General features: G+C 27.8%; 2 protein-coding genes across 2 annotated transcripts; both read right to left on the bottom strand.

Annotated features, from left to right (window-relative positions):
• Positions 1–4032: 4032 nt before the first annotated feature.
• On the bottom strand, positions 4033–4720 carry LOC114163022 (transcriptional regulator TAC1-like). Its single transcript, XM_028047068.1, has one exon. It carries the CDS (start codon positions 4496–4498, stop codon positions 4097–4099), a length of 402 nt encoding a protein of 133 aa, XP_027902869.1. The 5' UTR covers positions 4499–4720; the 3' UTR covers positions 4033–4096.
• A 10890-nt stretch (positions 4721–15610) lies between these two features.
• On the bottom strand, positions 15611–17152 carry LOC114164159 (transcriptional regulator SUPERMAN-like). The gene is made up of 2 exons (XM_028048711.1): positions 16820–17152; positions 15611–16746 (listed from the first exon to the last, which is right to left on the bottom strand). The coding sequence occupies exon 2, from the start codon at positions 16710–16712 to the stop codon at positions 16080–16082; it is 633 nt and encodes a 210-aa protein (XP_027904512.1). The 5' UTR covers positions 16713–16746; positions 16820–17152; the 3' UTR covers positions 15611–16079.
• Positions 17153–19609: the final 2457 nt, after the last annotated feature.

Here is a 19609-nt window from a genome sequence, read left to right as displayed (position 1 = left end):
CAATTGCGGGGCACAACCCGTATCTCAGTGACAAACACATGATAATAAGAGAAAAAGTAGAACAGTGCATTCAAGGCCAAGTCATGCAGAAGCTCCATCCATGGCCTGCTCAAATGTTCAAATATATGCAAACATCGTCGAAAATGAGTCAGAAGTGAATTTTAAGCTTAATTTTATCGTAAAATCGATCTATAAAATGAGAATTGGATTCCATTTATATATTCATAAATTTTTTTATTTATTTTTAGTTGAGGTAGAAATTTTAACCCAAAATCATAACTCATACATGTTTTTCAACTCTTTTCTTTTCTGTTATGTTGTCTTCCATTTTTCATGTTTTTCTAGATTTTAATTAATGAACACAGAAGCTAATCGTATCTATCAGGAATCTAGGACACTGCTCAATGTAGTAAGGACCGTACAGACAGGTTACTTTACACATCATTTTCACAAACTGTTTGTATGTTGTTCTAATTGGTTTTGTTGCATGCATTTCCCAGATATCACGCATCTCTTTTAAACCTTTTTCTAACCACATGCAATTCAGCGAATAAAGATTCTGCGTAGTCACATTGAAAGTTATCAAAGATATACAAAAATGTATACACTGTTCAGTTTTGGAGTAAACGTATCCAAAAGTGAAAAAGAAAATGGCTATATGAAAATAACTCGTCTTGGAATAACTTTCATTGCTGCTAATAAGTTCTTATTGGCTATCGATGGTCATGAGTTTAATGTTTAGAAGTTCGATGGTTCATATATGTAACCAAAAAAAGTCATTCCTGGTACAAGAGGCAGTTTAATTTCATTAGAATTAATAAATATGAAAAGAAGTATATCGTCATCTTATTGTATAACTAGAGAGAATTGAAATTTACCTTTCCTAGGAGTTATAATTCGTTCATGATGACAAAATATTGCTCAAACATATTATTTACAAACAGAAATAAAGACATGTTATCATTATTATTCTTCTTGGCATCGAATAAAGTCTACATTATGTGTAATTTACACTTGGTTGAAAAGGAATAAGTTACATCATTATGTGTAAATGAGTGCAAAAGAATGTTGGCATCTGGGTAAAGTGTGATGGACATTATTTATGTTAATTTACATTCCTTTGCTTGCACTTAATAGGAATATCATATTCATAACTTATATTTTTTATATCTTTCAATTTTACATTAATTATTTTTTTTATTTCTCTATTTTTTTGTCCGTCCGTCTGTCTATTATAGAAAGACTTGATAAAAAAAATACAAATAGAATGCCCAAAATACTTGTCTTTTATATATATATATATATATATATATATATATATATCATAAATTAATGGAAATCAATATTTGACTCATGAAATAATTGAGAAGCTGGGAGTCCTCTAGGAATGCTAAGGAAATGCTAATGCATAATACTGATAAGTATACGTGTGTTTATAATCATCACTAAAAAAACTCATATTTTTTGTTAATTTTAATTTAAAATTTATTTGTAAAAAATATTTATAAATTTTGTTATAAAATAAAATTACAAGAAATTGTTGTCAATTTTTTTTTAAAATATTTTGTATAAAACACTTTTCGCAACAAATTTTGTAAAAAGTACTTGTAAATTTTATAAACTTTTAGAAAATAATTTCCCACGAAAAAATTACCTGTCAATTAAAATTTTTTTAAAAAAAAATAGGAAACAGTATTTTTTTGCAATCTTTTTAACAAATTTACAAGAAAATTTTTATGTAATATAAGAATTTTTAGCCATGAATGTATGTCATAGTTTTTCTTTCATTTTTAGACCGCTCACAACACTTTCGTGGAGTTATATATCGAGACCATAGGTTTTGTTTTTTTGAAGGATATGTAGCAGGTTTGTTTTTAGCCTGTTCTTTATTACCTATCCATGAAATGTAATACATGATATATATGAAAACTGTTTTCATACAATGAAGTATTATCTTGTTGGTTTTTTTATCAGAATACTGTACCTAGTGCAGATGAGGAACAAGGTAGGTATAATTGTGTAAATAGGTTAAACCCTAAGTACTCTAATATAAATATATAGATTATTTTCTGATTAAAAGAAATTTAACTCGTGAAAAGTACGAGATTTAATAACCACTCACCCGTTAATTCTTAAATGAAACCAACAGATTGTGAAAAGTTGAAAAAAACAGTAATAGAGACATTTAACTCCAGGTGAGCAGTAGTAAAAGTAATTTTTTTGGATGAACTATCAAACTTGGGATTTTATTTGGGGGAAAATTAATGATGAGGTGATTTAATGATTAGATGAAAGAGAAAGAGAAAATAAGTCATGAATTCGATTATGTTTTGTAACTATTTGAAAAAATAAGATTATTTGATAATTTTAGAAAAAAAGAATGATAGAAATTGTAGGTTAACTCAACATTGACAAAAATTAATAATTAACTTTTGTTAATAAAAAAAGAAAATTTAAGATGAAAAGAATATTTATATTTTCATATATATTATTTTAAGTTAAAAGAATATACTATATAATCACGTAAATGTTTATGTTTTCTATTTTTTTTTCTGAGGTTCATGTGTATGCTCTCTCTATTTTTTTTTTTTTCAATAATTTTTGTTTTTTGGATAAATAGAATCATGTGGGTGTTCTAATCAATATGTATAATCAGAATACGAAAAATAAAAAGGTTTGACACATACAAAATCAATCACTCTACATATTACAGATCAAAAGATAGAGATAAGAAAATGTATTGAGCCTCTACATGTTGGTGAAAAAGTCTTTTTACTATATATTAAACTCTACTTCATTATCATTAATACTTGACGAGAGTCATGCTAATATATAAGCAATTCTATAGTTGATAAACAAAGAAATAAAGCTATGTCAAATGCAAATCTAAAACAATGGAAAGAACTCAGATACACAAAAGTAGATAAGATTGAGAAAATTTTAACGAAATCTAGAAAGAACTAATGCTACATTTACTGGAATCATTAACATGCCCACACTTATTTTATAACCCAGACAAGCAGTTCTCCTAACCCTAAAAGAGAAAAAATAAATCAAATTGTTTTTCCTTTATATAAGGATTGTTCCGTATGTTATTATTGTATTTTTTTTATTGAACAAATAATTAGACCCAAATTTATATATTTTTTGACTATTACTTTTGGTCAGAACTATATATTTTATCTGGATAATATCAGTAATAAAGCATACATTAAATGTCAATATAAATTGGAGGAATGATTTTTTACTTCCGATTAGACAGTAACATTAAAAATATTTACAGAATTGCAGCAAAGCTTGCTTTCTCTTTTTTTACAAATCACCGACACCTTTTTCATGCTATAGTTTACACTACAGGTAGACGAATCAAAATGAATCATAATTTTGTAATCATTTTTCTTATTGCTTCAATACCACGTAAAACAAAGAAATTTAATTTCAATGATGTAGAAGCCACTACCCTTGCATCTTTATATTCGAAATTTTAGTGAGCAATACATATATAGGAAATAATAATAACATAACATACCTAATATGTTTTCTTCTGTATGGATTTAGTGACCTAATACTCATTCTGCCGGAGCAGTTACGCTATCGATAACCTGTCTTCTAACAATGCAAAGAAAAATGATTTATATTTTTTATGGACACAGTTTTTGGATTACATGCTCAGAGATTTCTTAAAAGAGTACAATACATATATAATAGAACTCACCTAATTCATTTCTATTGTAAACAGCAAGGAATATCTGAACAAAATTTAAAACCATCACCAAAAGGAACATTCACATAATTAGGAACTTCAGGAGTACTACTTCTGGTGTAGAACCCTAATCAGTGCAAGACATTATTTGAAGAGAAAATTTTTATTTCAGCAGTACCTTACTCATAAGAATTCTGAGAATCTCCAAGCTTTGACTTCATGCTGGTTCAAGCCATGTCTTCTTAATGTCCATAATATAGGGCCAAAAAGCATATATATATATATATATATATATATATATATATATATATATATCAAAATGAGTTGCTCATCTGATACATATATATCAGTATACATGCTTGATGGATGTATAGCATGATATGTATATGCATGCTATGGATGATGACCCAACCTGAGCTCCAAATCGAGACCATTCTCTTGAGTGTCTTCAAGCTTGTTCTTAATTTCATGAAAAGACAATGGATTAGAGTAGAAGGTGAAATTTGTGGTCCTCCAATCCTGCAGAAAGAGTTGAGCATGGGAAGGTGTAACAGTGAGAGCAGTGGATTGGGTTGGATGTTGTAGGAGATCTGCATCAACTTTGTTAGAAGAAGTTGAAGGTTTGATGTTGGTGTTGTTGTTGTTAGCCCTTTGTTTTCTGTGTATGTTCATGTGTCCACCTAAGGCTTGTGCTGTGGTGAAGCCTCTCTTGCAGAAGATGCATTCATAGGATCTGCCAGTTCCAACCAGATCATGGTGAGTGGTTTGTTGGTGTTGTGGGTAGTTTAAGTCCATGGTGAAAGGGAAGATATGGACTTAAGTAATTTGTTATAGGAGTTAATAATTGTATATGTGAGACATGGAGAGAGTCCTAAGAGAGGGTATTATTATAGAAAGAAGGGTGGAGGTGGTTTCGGGAAAAGACAAAATGAGGACATAGACATTACCTACCTATAATTAATACTCATGTGTGTGATATCTGTGGAAAAGTCTTTGATGTTTGCAGAGATAAGTATTCTACAACTACAAGCCGGCCTTTCAATCTCTCTCTATTTCTCTATATATATCAGATCTGAATACGGTGTTTTTTTTTGTTACATATTTTATCTTTGATTAGTATTCTTTATTATGATGTTGATTTATTATTTTTGTCAATCTGTTTGTGTGTTTCTGTTTCTTAATTATCTGTCAAGGATTAATATCTCAAAACCTTTTCTCTTTTTCAAATTAAAATGACATGATTAACATCCATTCTTGTACGCAAATCAAAATTTTTCATATTTTTTCCCAAGAAAATTATTTCTAGCGATGAGATAGTTAATTTAGTTTTCATCATAAAAAAAGAATGGAATTGATTAAATATGTTTTTATCTCTCAAGTTTAATAGAAATTTGTAATTAGTCCATTTTCAAAACTTTCGATCAATTTAGTTTTTCATCTTTAAAAATATGTAAATTTAGTCATTTTAACCAAATTTTGTTAAGTTGATCTGATGTTTCAAGCGCATTTCATGATAGTATTTGAATTGTTTACACCATTTGGTAAAAATGACTAAATTCACGCATTTCTAAAGATGAAGGACTAGATTGCTATAAAATTTCAAAGAGAAACTAATTCCAAAATTCACTGAAGGACCAAAAACATATTTAACCCAAAAAGAATATATATGATTTAATGTTTTACATCCAATTTTTTATATCTCATGAAGTATACATTTTATTACGAATATATAATGATACTTCTAGCTTTGTTATTCCTTTTAATAAACTTTTATATGAATATAATAAATGATCGATAAATTTTAAAATCTCAACATAGATGTCAAAGTTCATATAAATATATTATACTACCTTATTTGGAATGTATGATTTTTTTTTTTTTTATGGAAGTGTAAATTTAAATTGAAATGGACTACTAACTTAAATTAAAATGAGGTACTGTTTTAAACAAAATGCTTGTCAGAAGTTAATAAAGTTCTTTGCCTTTGCTTAAAAGAATTTAATTCAGTCAAACAACAAGTCAACTTATTTATAAACACACATAACATCAATTAATTAATTTTATATATATATATATATATATAGTTGTCAAAATGGGCTCGAACTCACGAGCCAACTCGTCTCACCACGGATTCGGACCGGGTTGGGTATATATTTGTTTACAAATTTCAATACGGGTTGATTTTTGATCTGGCTCATCCTGGTTGAACCCATGGTGAGTCGGGTTGACTCACCAACCCGCAAATAAAGTGTTTTTTATTAAGTTGGACTTTACATTTGGGTTATGTTAGGTTATTTCTTTTAGCCAACACATAAATAATTTGTATTTTTTTTATTTTGGTTTGTATTTTGATTGTATTAAAGTTTATTTAGATTTTAATTAGAATTATAATTTAATTCTGACTAAAAAAATAAAAAAAATTCTATTTTTTTTAATTAAGTGAACGCGTGAGCTAACCCGTTTAACTCGTCAACCCATGGTGGGCCGGACCGAGTTCGAATTTTTTTGACTCGTTAAAAAGTGAGTCGGGTTGGGTTGACTCACTAAATCACTAACTCGTGGTGGGTCGAGCCGGGTCGGGACGGATTACTAATTTTGACAGTTCTCTATATATATAATGGAATTTTTATTAATCTAATAATTAAATTATAGTTATATATTATATTGATTATATTCTCATAGTATATATTCTTCTATAAAATAAAATAACTAATTAAAAAATTATTGATATTATTTAATTCTATAAACAATTAAAGAAAGAACTTCTTGTAGGTGGAAATAAAGTATTATCGCCAATGTATTTTGTAAATATGTATAATGCTAAATTAGTAAATAATAATATTATAAGTCAGTATACAAAATAAATTTATATTTATATTTATTAAAAACAAAATAGATGAATGGAGAAAAGAATAGAAAGTAATTAATGATGGATAAGGAAAAAATGGAAAGAAAATAAATAGTTTTATAGAAAATATGTAAAAATAACTGTTAATTTTTTAAATTTAATAAATAATTATATTATGAAAGATATAATTGAAATTATGAAATATTGACACGAAATAGAAAATCTTCTTTGTACATAGTTATAAATAACCATATAATAATACTTCTATATTTTTTTTCTATACATTAATCTATCATGTCAAAATATTACAAAAACAGTCTTATATAAAATATTCATGAAATTTTATGTGTGTATATTTAGCTTTATAAGAAAATAATATTGCATGAAAAAGGCCATGCATGCAAGTTCCGTATGTCAAAGAAATAATTTATCTACAGTAAAATCAAATATTGATTTATTTCTTAAAGTTTCGTAAAACACCAATTAACCGTGAAAAAGAGAGAATTTCCCTAACCCTAACCCTACATATATGGCAGAGGGTTGTGTGACACTTAACTTACTTTCATCTCATCTCTATGAACGCATTACAATATATTATTTAGAAATTAAAGTACAAAGAATATGTTGTTGAGAAGCAGAAAAAAAATGTTTGATGAAGGATTTTTACGAAACATGCATTGAATATATAGTATAGTATATAGTATTGGGAAGGAAAGATGGTGGAAGCTTCGTGGTGTAGAAGAGAACATTAGATGGTAATGTTGGTATGCTATTTGTAGCTTCTACTTGTCCTTCTGTTCAAACTGGTAGTGACACTTCATCGTATCACTATCAACATACAATGCCCTACCATTCATTCATTCATTGGGATGATCATATATGCTCATTTGTTCTCTCATTTCTAATGTGTCAATCACACTTACATAATGCTCCTTTAATTAAGAGATACACCTTTGCTTAGCCTTTTTGCTGTCTAGATAAAATCCAGCTATATCTTTTGTTTATTAATTTTCTTTTGATACACACGAAATTGAAAAAAGGAAAAAAAAATTATAATTAAGAATACGGTTAATTATTCTTTTGATCTTTGTTTTTGCAGAAAAGTGTCAAATTGGTCATCTAATTTATTTTTATCTTAATTTGTTTCTGACATTTTTAATTTGATACAACTTGATCCTAATTTTTTTAAAAGTGATTCAATTTGGTTGTTGTCGTTAGTTTTTCACAACATTGTTAAAGTCAGTATCACATGTCAATTTGTGATTTTATTTTTATTTTTTTGGAATTTATGTTTGATGTTTTTTGAATTTTCTATTTTTAACTTTTTCACACGAATCACTTCATAGTTTCATAGTTGTGTCATATGCCACTAGGAGCAACTCAACAGTTTGGGAGGCCCAAAGCAAATCTAAGAAATTAGACATTTCATTTAAAAATTACTTTTTGGGTTTTTTCCTTTATGTAAAATTATTTATTAAATTATTATAATTAAGTTCATTTAACATTTCTTTCCTAGATAATGAGGCTAATTTGTTTAATCTTTATTGAGACATTGTTGATCTTAAATCAACTTTTATTATATTTAGCTTTGAGAAACTCATTTTGACTGAAATAACTAACGCTGAAATTGTTAAGATTATTTTATAAGCTATATATGCATTTGGAAAAAAAATTATTATTTTTTTATATAATTAAGAATTTCAATTGCTTATCATTTTTCAAACTTATAATTTCCCTTAAGATATTTAATTATGAAAATAAATCAAATCCATCAATATTCAACAAATTATCATGTTTTAAAGATTTTTTAAGTTTTAAGTATTTTTCTTTCAAAAATGTATAATCTAGTAAGTTTAACTTTTAACACTAAGTAAAAAATCAAAAATATCTTCATATATTTTAAATTATTCAAATTTATTCATAACTCCTGTTTGTGATGCAATTAAACATCAATATCAATATTTCTCTTTTTTTGGATTTTTGAATAGTGTGATTTAAATTTTCTAGTTGACATATCTATATATTTTTCTATGAAATAAAAAATGATAATGTATAAAACACTACTCAAGATAAATATATAAAACAAACGAGTTAAAACAATAAAACCTGATTTTGGTTGTTAAGAAAATAAACTCGATAGAAAACTTGTAGTATTTTGAAGTCTCAAGTCTCTTTTTTGTTCTCTAGTCTCAACTTTTTCACAAACTTACAAAGTTGTTTATTTTAAGATTACTCATTAATAAAAATAATTAAAAACTTATTGCTTTTCTCAACTCGATAATAAGTCTTCTTTCCCTAAACTTGTATTATCTTTCTACAAAAAAACTCAAATTTGAATTATACTCCAATTAATTTATTATCTACCAAAAGGCTAAACCGTCATCTATTTAATAGATTTGGAGAAAAATGTATTTTCTCGTGAAGATATATGAAAAAAAAAACTCTTGAAACCCATAAATGGAAAAGTATCAAAAAATAAAATTGAGCAAAAGAAACACATTTTTAATTCTAATACAAATTTAAAACAAAATAAAAATAATAACAACACAAATAGAAAGAAAAAATGTACTAACCAAGAATGAAAATGAAAAAATTGGTACACACACAACATGAGATTAAAGAGATTTAAGGAATTTGATCTGCTGAAATCCTACAAAAAGGACAAAAAGGACTCTTAGTAGAGAAGAAAGGAAGGAGGGGCAAGAGAAGTCATAAAAAAATGAGAGAAGAGAATAAAAACAATATTGATTATAAGAGAATAAAGATAACTAATCACTCTCTTTTTGTAAACAAAATTTTAATTTATTAATACAGTGTTTTAACTCATTAATTATCATTTTTACTACTCAAAAGTAATTAATTGTATAATTAGTTTAATAGTGTTATATTAGTAATAAAATATATTTTCGAGGTCTTTTAATATTAAACATAATTGTATAATTTGTTTAATAGAGGTTATTTAGTACTAAAAAAAATTGAGACATTTTTTTCTTATACATAATTTTATAATTAATTTAATAGAAAAATATTAGTAGTAACTTTTTTAGGTCTTTTTTACCTTGAGGCCAAAAGCAAGTGTTTCACTTACTTTATCCTTGAGCCGATCCTACATGCTAGGGTTAGAGACAATAGTAGTGTCATATGGCAGAGTCGCATAGTCTCAATTTGGTCCATAAATTTAATTTAGTTCCAATTTTTGTAAAAATGAAACAATATTGTCATACACTAAGTTGAAACAAAATTTATTTTTTGTATAAATTTTATGATGATATTTTTACTTAAATTTGACATTTTTATTAAATATTTCTTGACATATATTTAAATTAACTTTAAAATTTATACAAAATTGAAATTAAGAAATAACTTTTGATAGAGATAACAACTATAAAAAAATAAAATTAAATATTTAATTTAGAAGAAATGACATGAGTAAATTGATATACATCCTTTTATATATATATATATATATATATATATATATATTCCATTTCACATTAAATTTAATACACACATTCAGATTCTTACTAACATGATTTTAAATAAATTTTAAAATTTGTTTAAAAATATTTGTAGAAAATATATTTAATAAAAATATCAATTTTAGTAAAATTAATATCATAAGATTCATACCAAAAATAAATTTTTGTTTCAATTTAAAGAAGAACAATATTTATCTATTTTGACAAAAAGTATGACTAAATTGAATTTAAAAAATAAATGTAGAAACCAAATTAGGACTTTGCCCACATGGGACTGCCATATCACTCTGCTACTGTCATGTTACACTACCATGCAAAGTGGTACAACTTGAAGTGACATGTGTCAAAACAAAATTCCAAAACAAAAAATTAAGAAAAAGTAAAAAATTAAAACAAAGTACAAATGGAGACGTTACAGTAGCTTTAATACCGTTTGTGAAAAATTATCGACAAGGACCAAACTAAATCATTTTAAAAAAATTAGAACCAAATTGAATCAAATTAAAAGGTCATGATCAAATTAAGACAAAAAAAACTTGAGGTCCGACTTGACACTTTTCAACAAATACAAGCAGCAAAGTATAATTAAACCTTAAGAATATTACTATAAGAAATTATTTAACTACCTATAGAATTTTATTGACGAAAATAAATATATCGAAAAATTGGTAGATAATCTAGAATAATTAGTATTGACGAATCTTTTCGTCAATACATTGGCACCACATTTCTCTCATTGAGTTTTGGCCATTTCATGGTAAATTTGTCAATAAAATAAAATTTTGGTTACTAACAAAAAAAATTGTCGATAAATCCTTGGATAGATTGGGTGTCAAATTTCGTGCCAAATCTAGAATAAGTTTACAAATTAATTAGAGATGTATGAGAAAAATAAGAGTAGAAGGAGAAGAAGGAAAATAAGAAGAATAATATAAAAATATTAAAGAAAAAGAAGAAGGAAGGAGGAGGAGGAAGAACCAAGTCGCGATATTTATTGACGAATTTTGTCAAAAAAATTGTGCAAGCAATTTACCATTTGGTTAAATAAAAATTATTATTTAACATTTGGTTAACAAAAAATATTTGTTGTATTTATTCAGAAATATTATTAATTTCAAGAAACTGTTAACAGGTATTCTAAATATATGTGTTAAGAGATAAAAAAAGGTGTCTTTATTAGAATACAAACAAAACATGTTTTTCTATATTTTTTTCATATAATTTTACATATATATTGTTAAATTTCTTGAAGAACGTCCTTCTTATTAAAACATCCTATAGTTTATGAGGAATGATGATCTATTACAGGAAAAAAAGTGGAATATAAGACAATGATAAAAACAACGACAAGAAAACGAAAGACATTTTGGCGAGTGTGGTGGGTTTTTCTACCAAATTGCCTCGTCGTATTAACATTTTCTTCTTGGATGTTTGCCAACACGCTTTACTTTGCTTCTCTTTGTTACTTGTCTCTAATGTACGATTAATTCATTAATTAGGAATTAGGACGATAAACTTCTCAATTTTCTTCTTTATTATACATACGTGTATTTGTACTGTACTTTTGACCTCACGTGTCTACATTTTTATGTCACTCAAGCAAACAAATACTTCCTCTAACACACTTGTTTTCGTGTCTCTTCTTTAGCAATGACAAGTGATGAAGTTTCATTAGTCATGAATGTTGTCAAATCGAGTCGATTTAATTAATGTAAATCGCACAACTTAATATACTTTAGTAATCTACATATCGCCCATACTTTAATTAGTATGTGCTTATAAAATTATAATACTTTTTTGTTCACTCCAAGATGTTATATTATTAAACTCTTTATAAAGTTATTAGGTTTAGATTAATTTAAAATGTGTAACCTTTGTTATCATGCTTTCACACACTCGTTAAAAAAGTGTATCAAATAAAAACACTTTCTTATTGAGAGCAGAAAAGGTATGCATAATAGTCAACATTAAAAGAGAAAACGGTGGTTATTTTAAATAGTCACAAATATTTTTTAATTTTAATCAATTCAAATTCTTTTAGATTGAATCAATTTATTTTTTTAAAATTATGCTAACTAAATAGTAAAATGAAAAAAAAAAATTAAACAGATTCAAACTCATCGACAAGTATTTCACGCACACGTTTCAAATATTTAACTTATATAAAACACGATGAGTTCTTTTATAAAATTATGTTGGGAATAACATTAGAGGCAGATGAGATAATAATCTTTATAATGGACGGCATGCTTTTTAAACCGTTGACCGTGTGTATTTGTTTTTTTTTTTAATCAGCAAAGATAAAAGTTTTATGTATATTGAAGTATTTAGGAAATCCCAACTCGTATACAAAAATATTTTACAAAGTTTTCTATCATTTCTTCCTTTTATATAGAAGTTGATTGGTTGATGTTAAAGGAAGAATAACAAAGCTTAGAAAGCTAAATTAGTATGTAGAAGCTCCTAATTAACAAAGTCATTTGTCTTATTCATTTAATTTTAGAACCTGACATTGATATTATCATAAACAATGTAAGATTTTTAATACAACTTTTTATTGAATTTATTAACGTATTATTCGTGAGAATTGATGTAACTGAGAGTTAGGTTCTAAAACAAAAAAGAAAGATTCATTCAATTTTATAAGAGGTCCATTTTTTCTAATTCTAGAATATTTTATTAAGAATGGATATACAACTTTTTATAGAATATATTAATTTATTATTCCTGAGAAATTACCTAATCGAGAGTTTGGTTTTAAAACAAATAAGAGAGATTCATACTCAATTTTATAAGAGGTTTACTTCTAGAAATTAGAATGTTTGGTTCAATTTCTTATGATCTTGTATAGTGATTTTGAAAGTTTATGTGTTTCAATTTTGCATCGTAACCCTTTCTGCCTTTTGCTGATGATGTTGTTAATGAATTATTGGCATAAGAAATTAGACTTCATATTCATAATGATCCCAATACCAGTTCTTCTTCTGCTCCATTTGTTTTTGCAACTTCAAACAAGTTTTTTATTGGATATGACCAAAAACAACATGTTTGTAAAGTTGTTTTTGATGAGTGTTCGTACTACAAATAAAAGAATCATTGTAAATATCAGTGTCCTTTGTTGCTAAATAAAGCTAGACCTCAACAACAATCTTCACAACAACATCATTGAATATAATGTGTATTTTTCTCCATCTGATTGTTTTGTATAGGATCGCACATCTCATAAGGTGATTGAGATAGGTCGTAGGCAAGGTAGACTCTTTGTCTTGAATCAGTTCTAGGAGTCCGTAGTTGTAGCCTATAGTGTGGATTTATTTTCGTTTCATTTATCTTCTTCTTATTAAGCTTTTTATTGTGGCATTCTTGTTTAGGTCATGTGTCTGCATCTCGTTTAAAGTTTTTAGCATGAGTCTTTGGTACTTTTGACAATCATGATACTTCTTATTGTAGTGGTTTGTAAATTGACAAAATTTTTTGTTTTACCTTCTAATAAAAGTATTTCTTCTATTCTTATTCATTTTGATCTCGTGTAATCTAATGTGTGAAGGACCTTCTCCTATATCTACCAAAGGAGGTTCTAGATATTATGTTTATTTTATTTATGATTTTACTTGTTTCACATGGATCTATCTTATGAAACGTCAGTCTGATTATCTCACGATTTTCAAAAATTTTAATGTTTTGGTAAAGACTCAACACTTTGCTACCTTAAAAACATTTCGTTGTAACTTGGCGGTGAATACACTTCTAATGATTTTACCACTTGCATCCACACTTCTCAACACTCGTCATCATCTTCTATTTTATTCCTTCGACTCTACAAATTGCAAATATATTTACTAAGTCGCATTCTATTTTACGCTTTTGCTTTTTATTTAACAAGCTCTCAATGTGTTTAACCGTAACCCTGTCCCTTTGAGGGAATGTTAACATAAGTCCATTTTCTTGTGACTTTTAAGGTTAGTTTTATGTGTATATATAACATATCTCTTGTAACATTTCAATACATTATTAATAATACACTATCTCCTTCGTATATTTCTTTATTTTCTATCCTTACGGTTGGCTTATTCCAGATGAAGAGAGGTGTAATAAAATTGATGAAAAGTGATAATTTTGCATAGAAAAAGTATTGAAGAAATGAGAGGGAAAGAGGTTGGGTTGGTTTGTGATGGTTGATGGCAAAGGTGGTTTGGGAGAGGAAAAGTAAATGAGTGAATGAATGGAAGAGGAAAGTGACGTGCGCCGACTAGCTTACTTTAACCCATTCCTCATCTTTCACTAGAACTGCACTTTTGGCAGCTTGTATTGTACACCCAAATGTCCATTTTCTCTTCCCCCACTTTCATTATTCCTCATTCATACTTATGTGACATCATTGCATTGCACTACGTACACTTCCATCATTTCTTCATTCCTTTTATTTTTTCAAACTTCCCCAAACAACCATAATCAATCTCTTTAATCACTCTTTGCTACTCATTTTCACAGCCCAAGAGATATACACACACAGAGAGAGAAAGAGAAAGCATAGCATTCCCTTTTTCGGATGGTACTGACAAAAACTGTGCGTTTGTTTTTAGGGAAAGGTCATCATGGTTTGTAAGCCACACATCACATAGGGAACATGCAACATATCTCATGTTGGAAAACACACAAGGCTCCCATTACACACACACACACACACCATACACACCAAAACGAAATTGAGTTACCAAAGCTACACAACAACACTATGCAGCAAAATTCATCTCTCTGCGCTCTATCTCCACCTTCAGTTTTTGACAGTTTATCTGAAAAGGACATCAAATTCATAACAGGTTGAATGTCCCTCCTCACTCTCCTGACATTTTTTCTGCTTCTCCCTTTTCATTCTTCTCCTCTATTATTACGCTTACGTAATCTCATACATCTTTCTACTTTCTATTCTTTTGCTCTTCTCAATCATCGCATACCATTCACGGCGCTTTCACAACCACCCACACCATTAAATACCTGCTTATCATATTAAAGACTAATCTTATTTTCATTTCACTTTCTTTATATACACAACCTCTTTTTCTCCTTTTAATCGTAAAACAAACGTATAAAGCTCAGTGTAGGACTAATATTACTTATAAATGTTTCATATAATACACTAACATATATACCATATTAAAAATTTCATTTTAAGACAAGATTATTCACTGCTTATTTGTCAATATTTTAATTAATGAAATTTCAATAAACAAATTACTCGTACGGTGTCCAAGGTGTTCAGTGATTTTCTTGTGTTGATTTGATTGTTTATTTATATATGTACATTATTATATATCAATATTATTGCGAACGTTATTATAAAAACATGATGTTTTGTTTTGGTCTCATTGAATGCTGTTTGACCATGGTTATATTAGGTGTTTTCCAAGAAAGAACAAGACAGAAACCACCCTCAAAATACATCAAGACTATAGGTGCGTGTATCAAAAAGAATATGCATGTATAATTTAAATAATATCTATCTGAATGATCACGTGTTCGTCATCTATCTTGAGAGACTGAGGAAATTAATTATAGTTTGTAGGAATTCATACTAAATATTTATATTCAGTCAAACTAAACAAGAACTCTACTCATTGACTGTCAGATCAGATGATTAAGGTGGAGATTTTTTAAAAGAAACAGCCATGTCTTCCACTTGAGTTGAGACATATACAACAGTTCCGAGTTTGATCTTCTTTGTGGCCTTCAATTTTTATCACTTGGCTTGTATCAAACTGATATTTTCCTAACCTTGGATCGATCATTCAAATGGGTACAAACTAGAAAGAAACACTCCTCTTCTCCCCCACAAAAGAAAACAAACAAAATAGAACCATTGCAACCTTAAAAAATGCAACCAAATTAGAACATCTAAATTAACAAATATAAGATCCTTGAGATACAGAATAGAAGAAAAAAACAGCTTATATATGGGTTAAAAATATAACTAGTGCAGGAAGTTAAACAAATTCGAAGTTACAGACTCGCAGATCTGCCAATATTTGGAAAATTGCACCGAACAACATAATTAGTGCCCCAATCGTAATTCCAAATCCAACTTCTCTGGTTGTTTAAGAAACCCTATTCCCAACTCCAGCTTGATGCTATGCTCATTACTCTTACAAACCTTGCATTCCTCCCCCATTGCACAACCTTGTACTTCTTCGACTCCCAAACCAATCTCTTTGTTCTTACAAATCTTAATTTCCTCACTTTCCCGAGGAACCGAGAGAGGAAGAAACTGGGAAGATGCGAGTGTTGGTTTCTTGTCTCCATTGAGAGAAACCGGAGGGGTCAGTGAAAACGACAAAGTCAAAGAAGGGCTATAAAGTGGAGAACAATGAGCACAATTCAAAAGGTCGGTGTTAGATAGACACGACGATGGAGAAGAGGGTGAAAGATGAGTGGAGTTTGGCATAATGCTAGGGTTAGGTTTAGGACACTCAGAAAGCCATGATGATGAGGGTAAGGAAGATCTCAACCTTGCCCTATCCCTTCTGTGAACATTCATGTGGCCACCCAAGGCTTGAGCAGACTTGAACTCTCTTTTACAAAAGCTACAAGCATAGTTTCTCGCAGGCCATGAACTTCCCCATGAATGCTCCTCAAAGCCAAACCTATCCCCTTTATCCGTGTTTCTGGTGAGATAGTTTCCTTCCATGGAACTCTTTGTCTTGTTCTGTCAAAAATGTAACCTGCAGAAAGAAAGAAAATCAAACATAGTATTGAAAAAATTGACTTTGTTATATGGATCTAGGTAGTTCTTACTTAGTTGTTAGGAGTTCAAAGGTGGTGAATAGAGTGATCCATAAATATGGTGATGTTGAAGCTGAGGTTGATATATAGTCTGAGGCAGAAAGTGAAGATCTTTCTCAGCAGGCGTACTTCATCTGCCACCGTCTCTGCAGGTACTGTATTTGGATATTTGTTTGCAAGTATAATGGAGAAGCTGTGTGAAAGTGGTATTCTCTTTTGCCTTAACCTGGTAAACTCTTGCAAATAATGCTTATACTATATCACACTCTATCTAGTGCCTTTCACCAGAATTTGACTTCTAGAAAACATATACTACTGAATCATCCTACACCATGTACCTATGCTAGTTTAGCCCGCCACACAGACATAGCTTTATTCTTTGCCGTTGATCTGTTAAAAAATTTTAAATTCGGAATAAAAGAGAAAAATGGGTGTTCATTAATCTCTTTCTGGTTAGGGGCAATGGAGTTATTCTATCATAAACTAAAACCACAGTTTGTCAAATATATGTATCACAAATAGATCATCAATTAAAATTGGTGTTAACAAACAGATGATAATGACTAATTAAGAAGGTGCGATTCATGCTTCACAATCTTTAATTTCTAGGTTAAATATTTAATTACGAGTCTTTTTTTTTATTTTATTTGTAAGTCACCGCATAGAAGCTCTTGAGAGAGATTTGGTCTATGATGCTAGTACCATTGAAATTACGGTTACGATTTTACTTTTGAAAGATATTTCAAAATATTAAAGAAAAAAATATATTACCCTTCATGTCTTAGATTTATAGAAGGAAGGAGTTTCACCCGAAAGACTTATCTGAAATTCTTGCGAAAAAGATTTTCAATACAAGGAATATATTTTGGGAGAGACACAACTCTAATAAAACTTGAGCCCAACCACATAAATTATTAACACCACTTTTAATTAAAAATTTTAAAATAATAAATTAATAAATTTTTATTCTTATATAATGTTCTACTTTCTTATTTTTATATGATATAAATCTTTGAATAATAAAAAAATAGTAAGCTAAAGATAAAGATTGGTATGCATATAATTTTGTTTACAGTTGACCGATATTTAACCTAAATTAATAATGTATAAAATAGGATATATAGTAATCATATTAATTTAAATTATCGTTATGGATACCCTTGCTTTCTCAACTTACATATATTTGATTACTTAATTAAAGTGTCAAATCACTATATTTCTAATCACACTAACCTGCATGAAAGTTGATTTAACAATACATATCGCAAGCAAAGGGACAAAGACCCTTCTCTCGAGTTTGTTACTCGCGATAAAATAAAATATTAGGATTAAGTACACATATAGTTTCAATTTTTTTTTTCTTTATGCTTGAAACTCGTCTATTTTAGTTCATATATATCATTTTAATTCTTATACATTTTTTAGTTTCTTAGTTTATGAAGATTAAACAATTATAAATAACATGTTTAAAACTTGAAAATAGTATATAAGAATTAAAAGAACAACTATAAGAGCCAAATAATAGTTTAACATAATACAGTTTAATATTGAATCAAACTTTATTCATATCTTTTAATAACAGTATTATACATTATATTAACCGAGGATTAAGTCAGTATAGATCATTAATATACATATTAAATAACCTTGACGTAACTCTTATCTATCAATGGATAACCTTTCTTGTTGTAACCAAGCTATCGCGAATCAGTAATGGAAAAGTGTACTGAATAATAAAATCAGTAAAACAAATTATAGTAATCCTTTTATAGGCTATAACTTTCAACTTTCAAAAATACATTTAAAAATACTACTTAAAAAAAATATTTTGTGTCAATTTTATTTTAAACTTTTATTCATAAAAAATACTTACAAAATTTGTTATGAAAAAAAAAATTACAAGAAATTATTACCATTTCTTTACAAGATATTTTGTATGAAACATTTTTCCTACCAAATTTTATAAAAAATACTTACAAATTTATAATTTTATACGAAATAATTATCAATAAAAGAATCATTTGTCAATTAAAAATTTAAAATAAAATAGTAAAAAAATTATCTCTTCTTGCAAAATTTTTTAACAATTAATTTTTTTAACAAATTTATAAAAAATCTCATAAAATATGAAAATTTTAAATGTAACTAATAAAACAAGTGAATGCACAATATTATTGAAAAAAAAAATGTTTCAGGTGGACACTATATTAATTGAATAAATGGAAAATGGAGAGAGAGAAAATAGACTAGATTTTTTGTTTAAAAAAAATCCTGTGAAGCTTGATTGGTGATCATTATTTCCAATAGATGTCCTATTAGTTATTCAAATATAAAAGAAAAAAATGCCAGAATTGGAACAAATCACGTTGGATGACTATTCGATATTTTGATGATAATATTGATTGTAAATTTAAGTATTTAATGATAACAAATTAGATAAATTCAAGTAGTGTAATGTTATGAAGTTTGTATCTCGGCCATATAATTCATAAACATATGAAATATGTACAATCTTATCTTATATGCTCGTGTTAGCTTTAGACCGATTTTAACTTAGATCGATACAAATTTATAACTAATTTTTAAATTACATTTTGCATTAAAGTGGTTTAAAAAAATAAAATGTAGTTTGCAAATATTAAAGTAGTTTTATAATGTCTCCATGTTAAAAAAATAAAAATAAAAATATAAAAAATTAAAATAATTTATAATTCTTATTTATTGTGTGAATGAAGGGATGAGTGTGAGTGAGAGCACGGGGAGAAGTGTGCAAATGAAAATATGTATGGATGGAATATGAGT

This window comes from Vigna unguiculata, chromosome 1, assembly GCF_004118075.2.
Source record: "Vigna unguiculata cultivar IT97K-499-35 chromosome 1, ASM411807v1, whole genome shotgun sequence".
NCBI classification, from domain to species: domain Eukaryota; kingdom Viridiplantae; phylum Streptophyta; class Magnoliopsida; order Fabales; family Fabaceae; genus Vigna; species Vigna unguiculata.
Note: the sequence above shows the minus strand (reverse complement) of the source record. Positions and strands in the feature narration are given on the sequence as shown.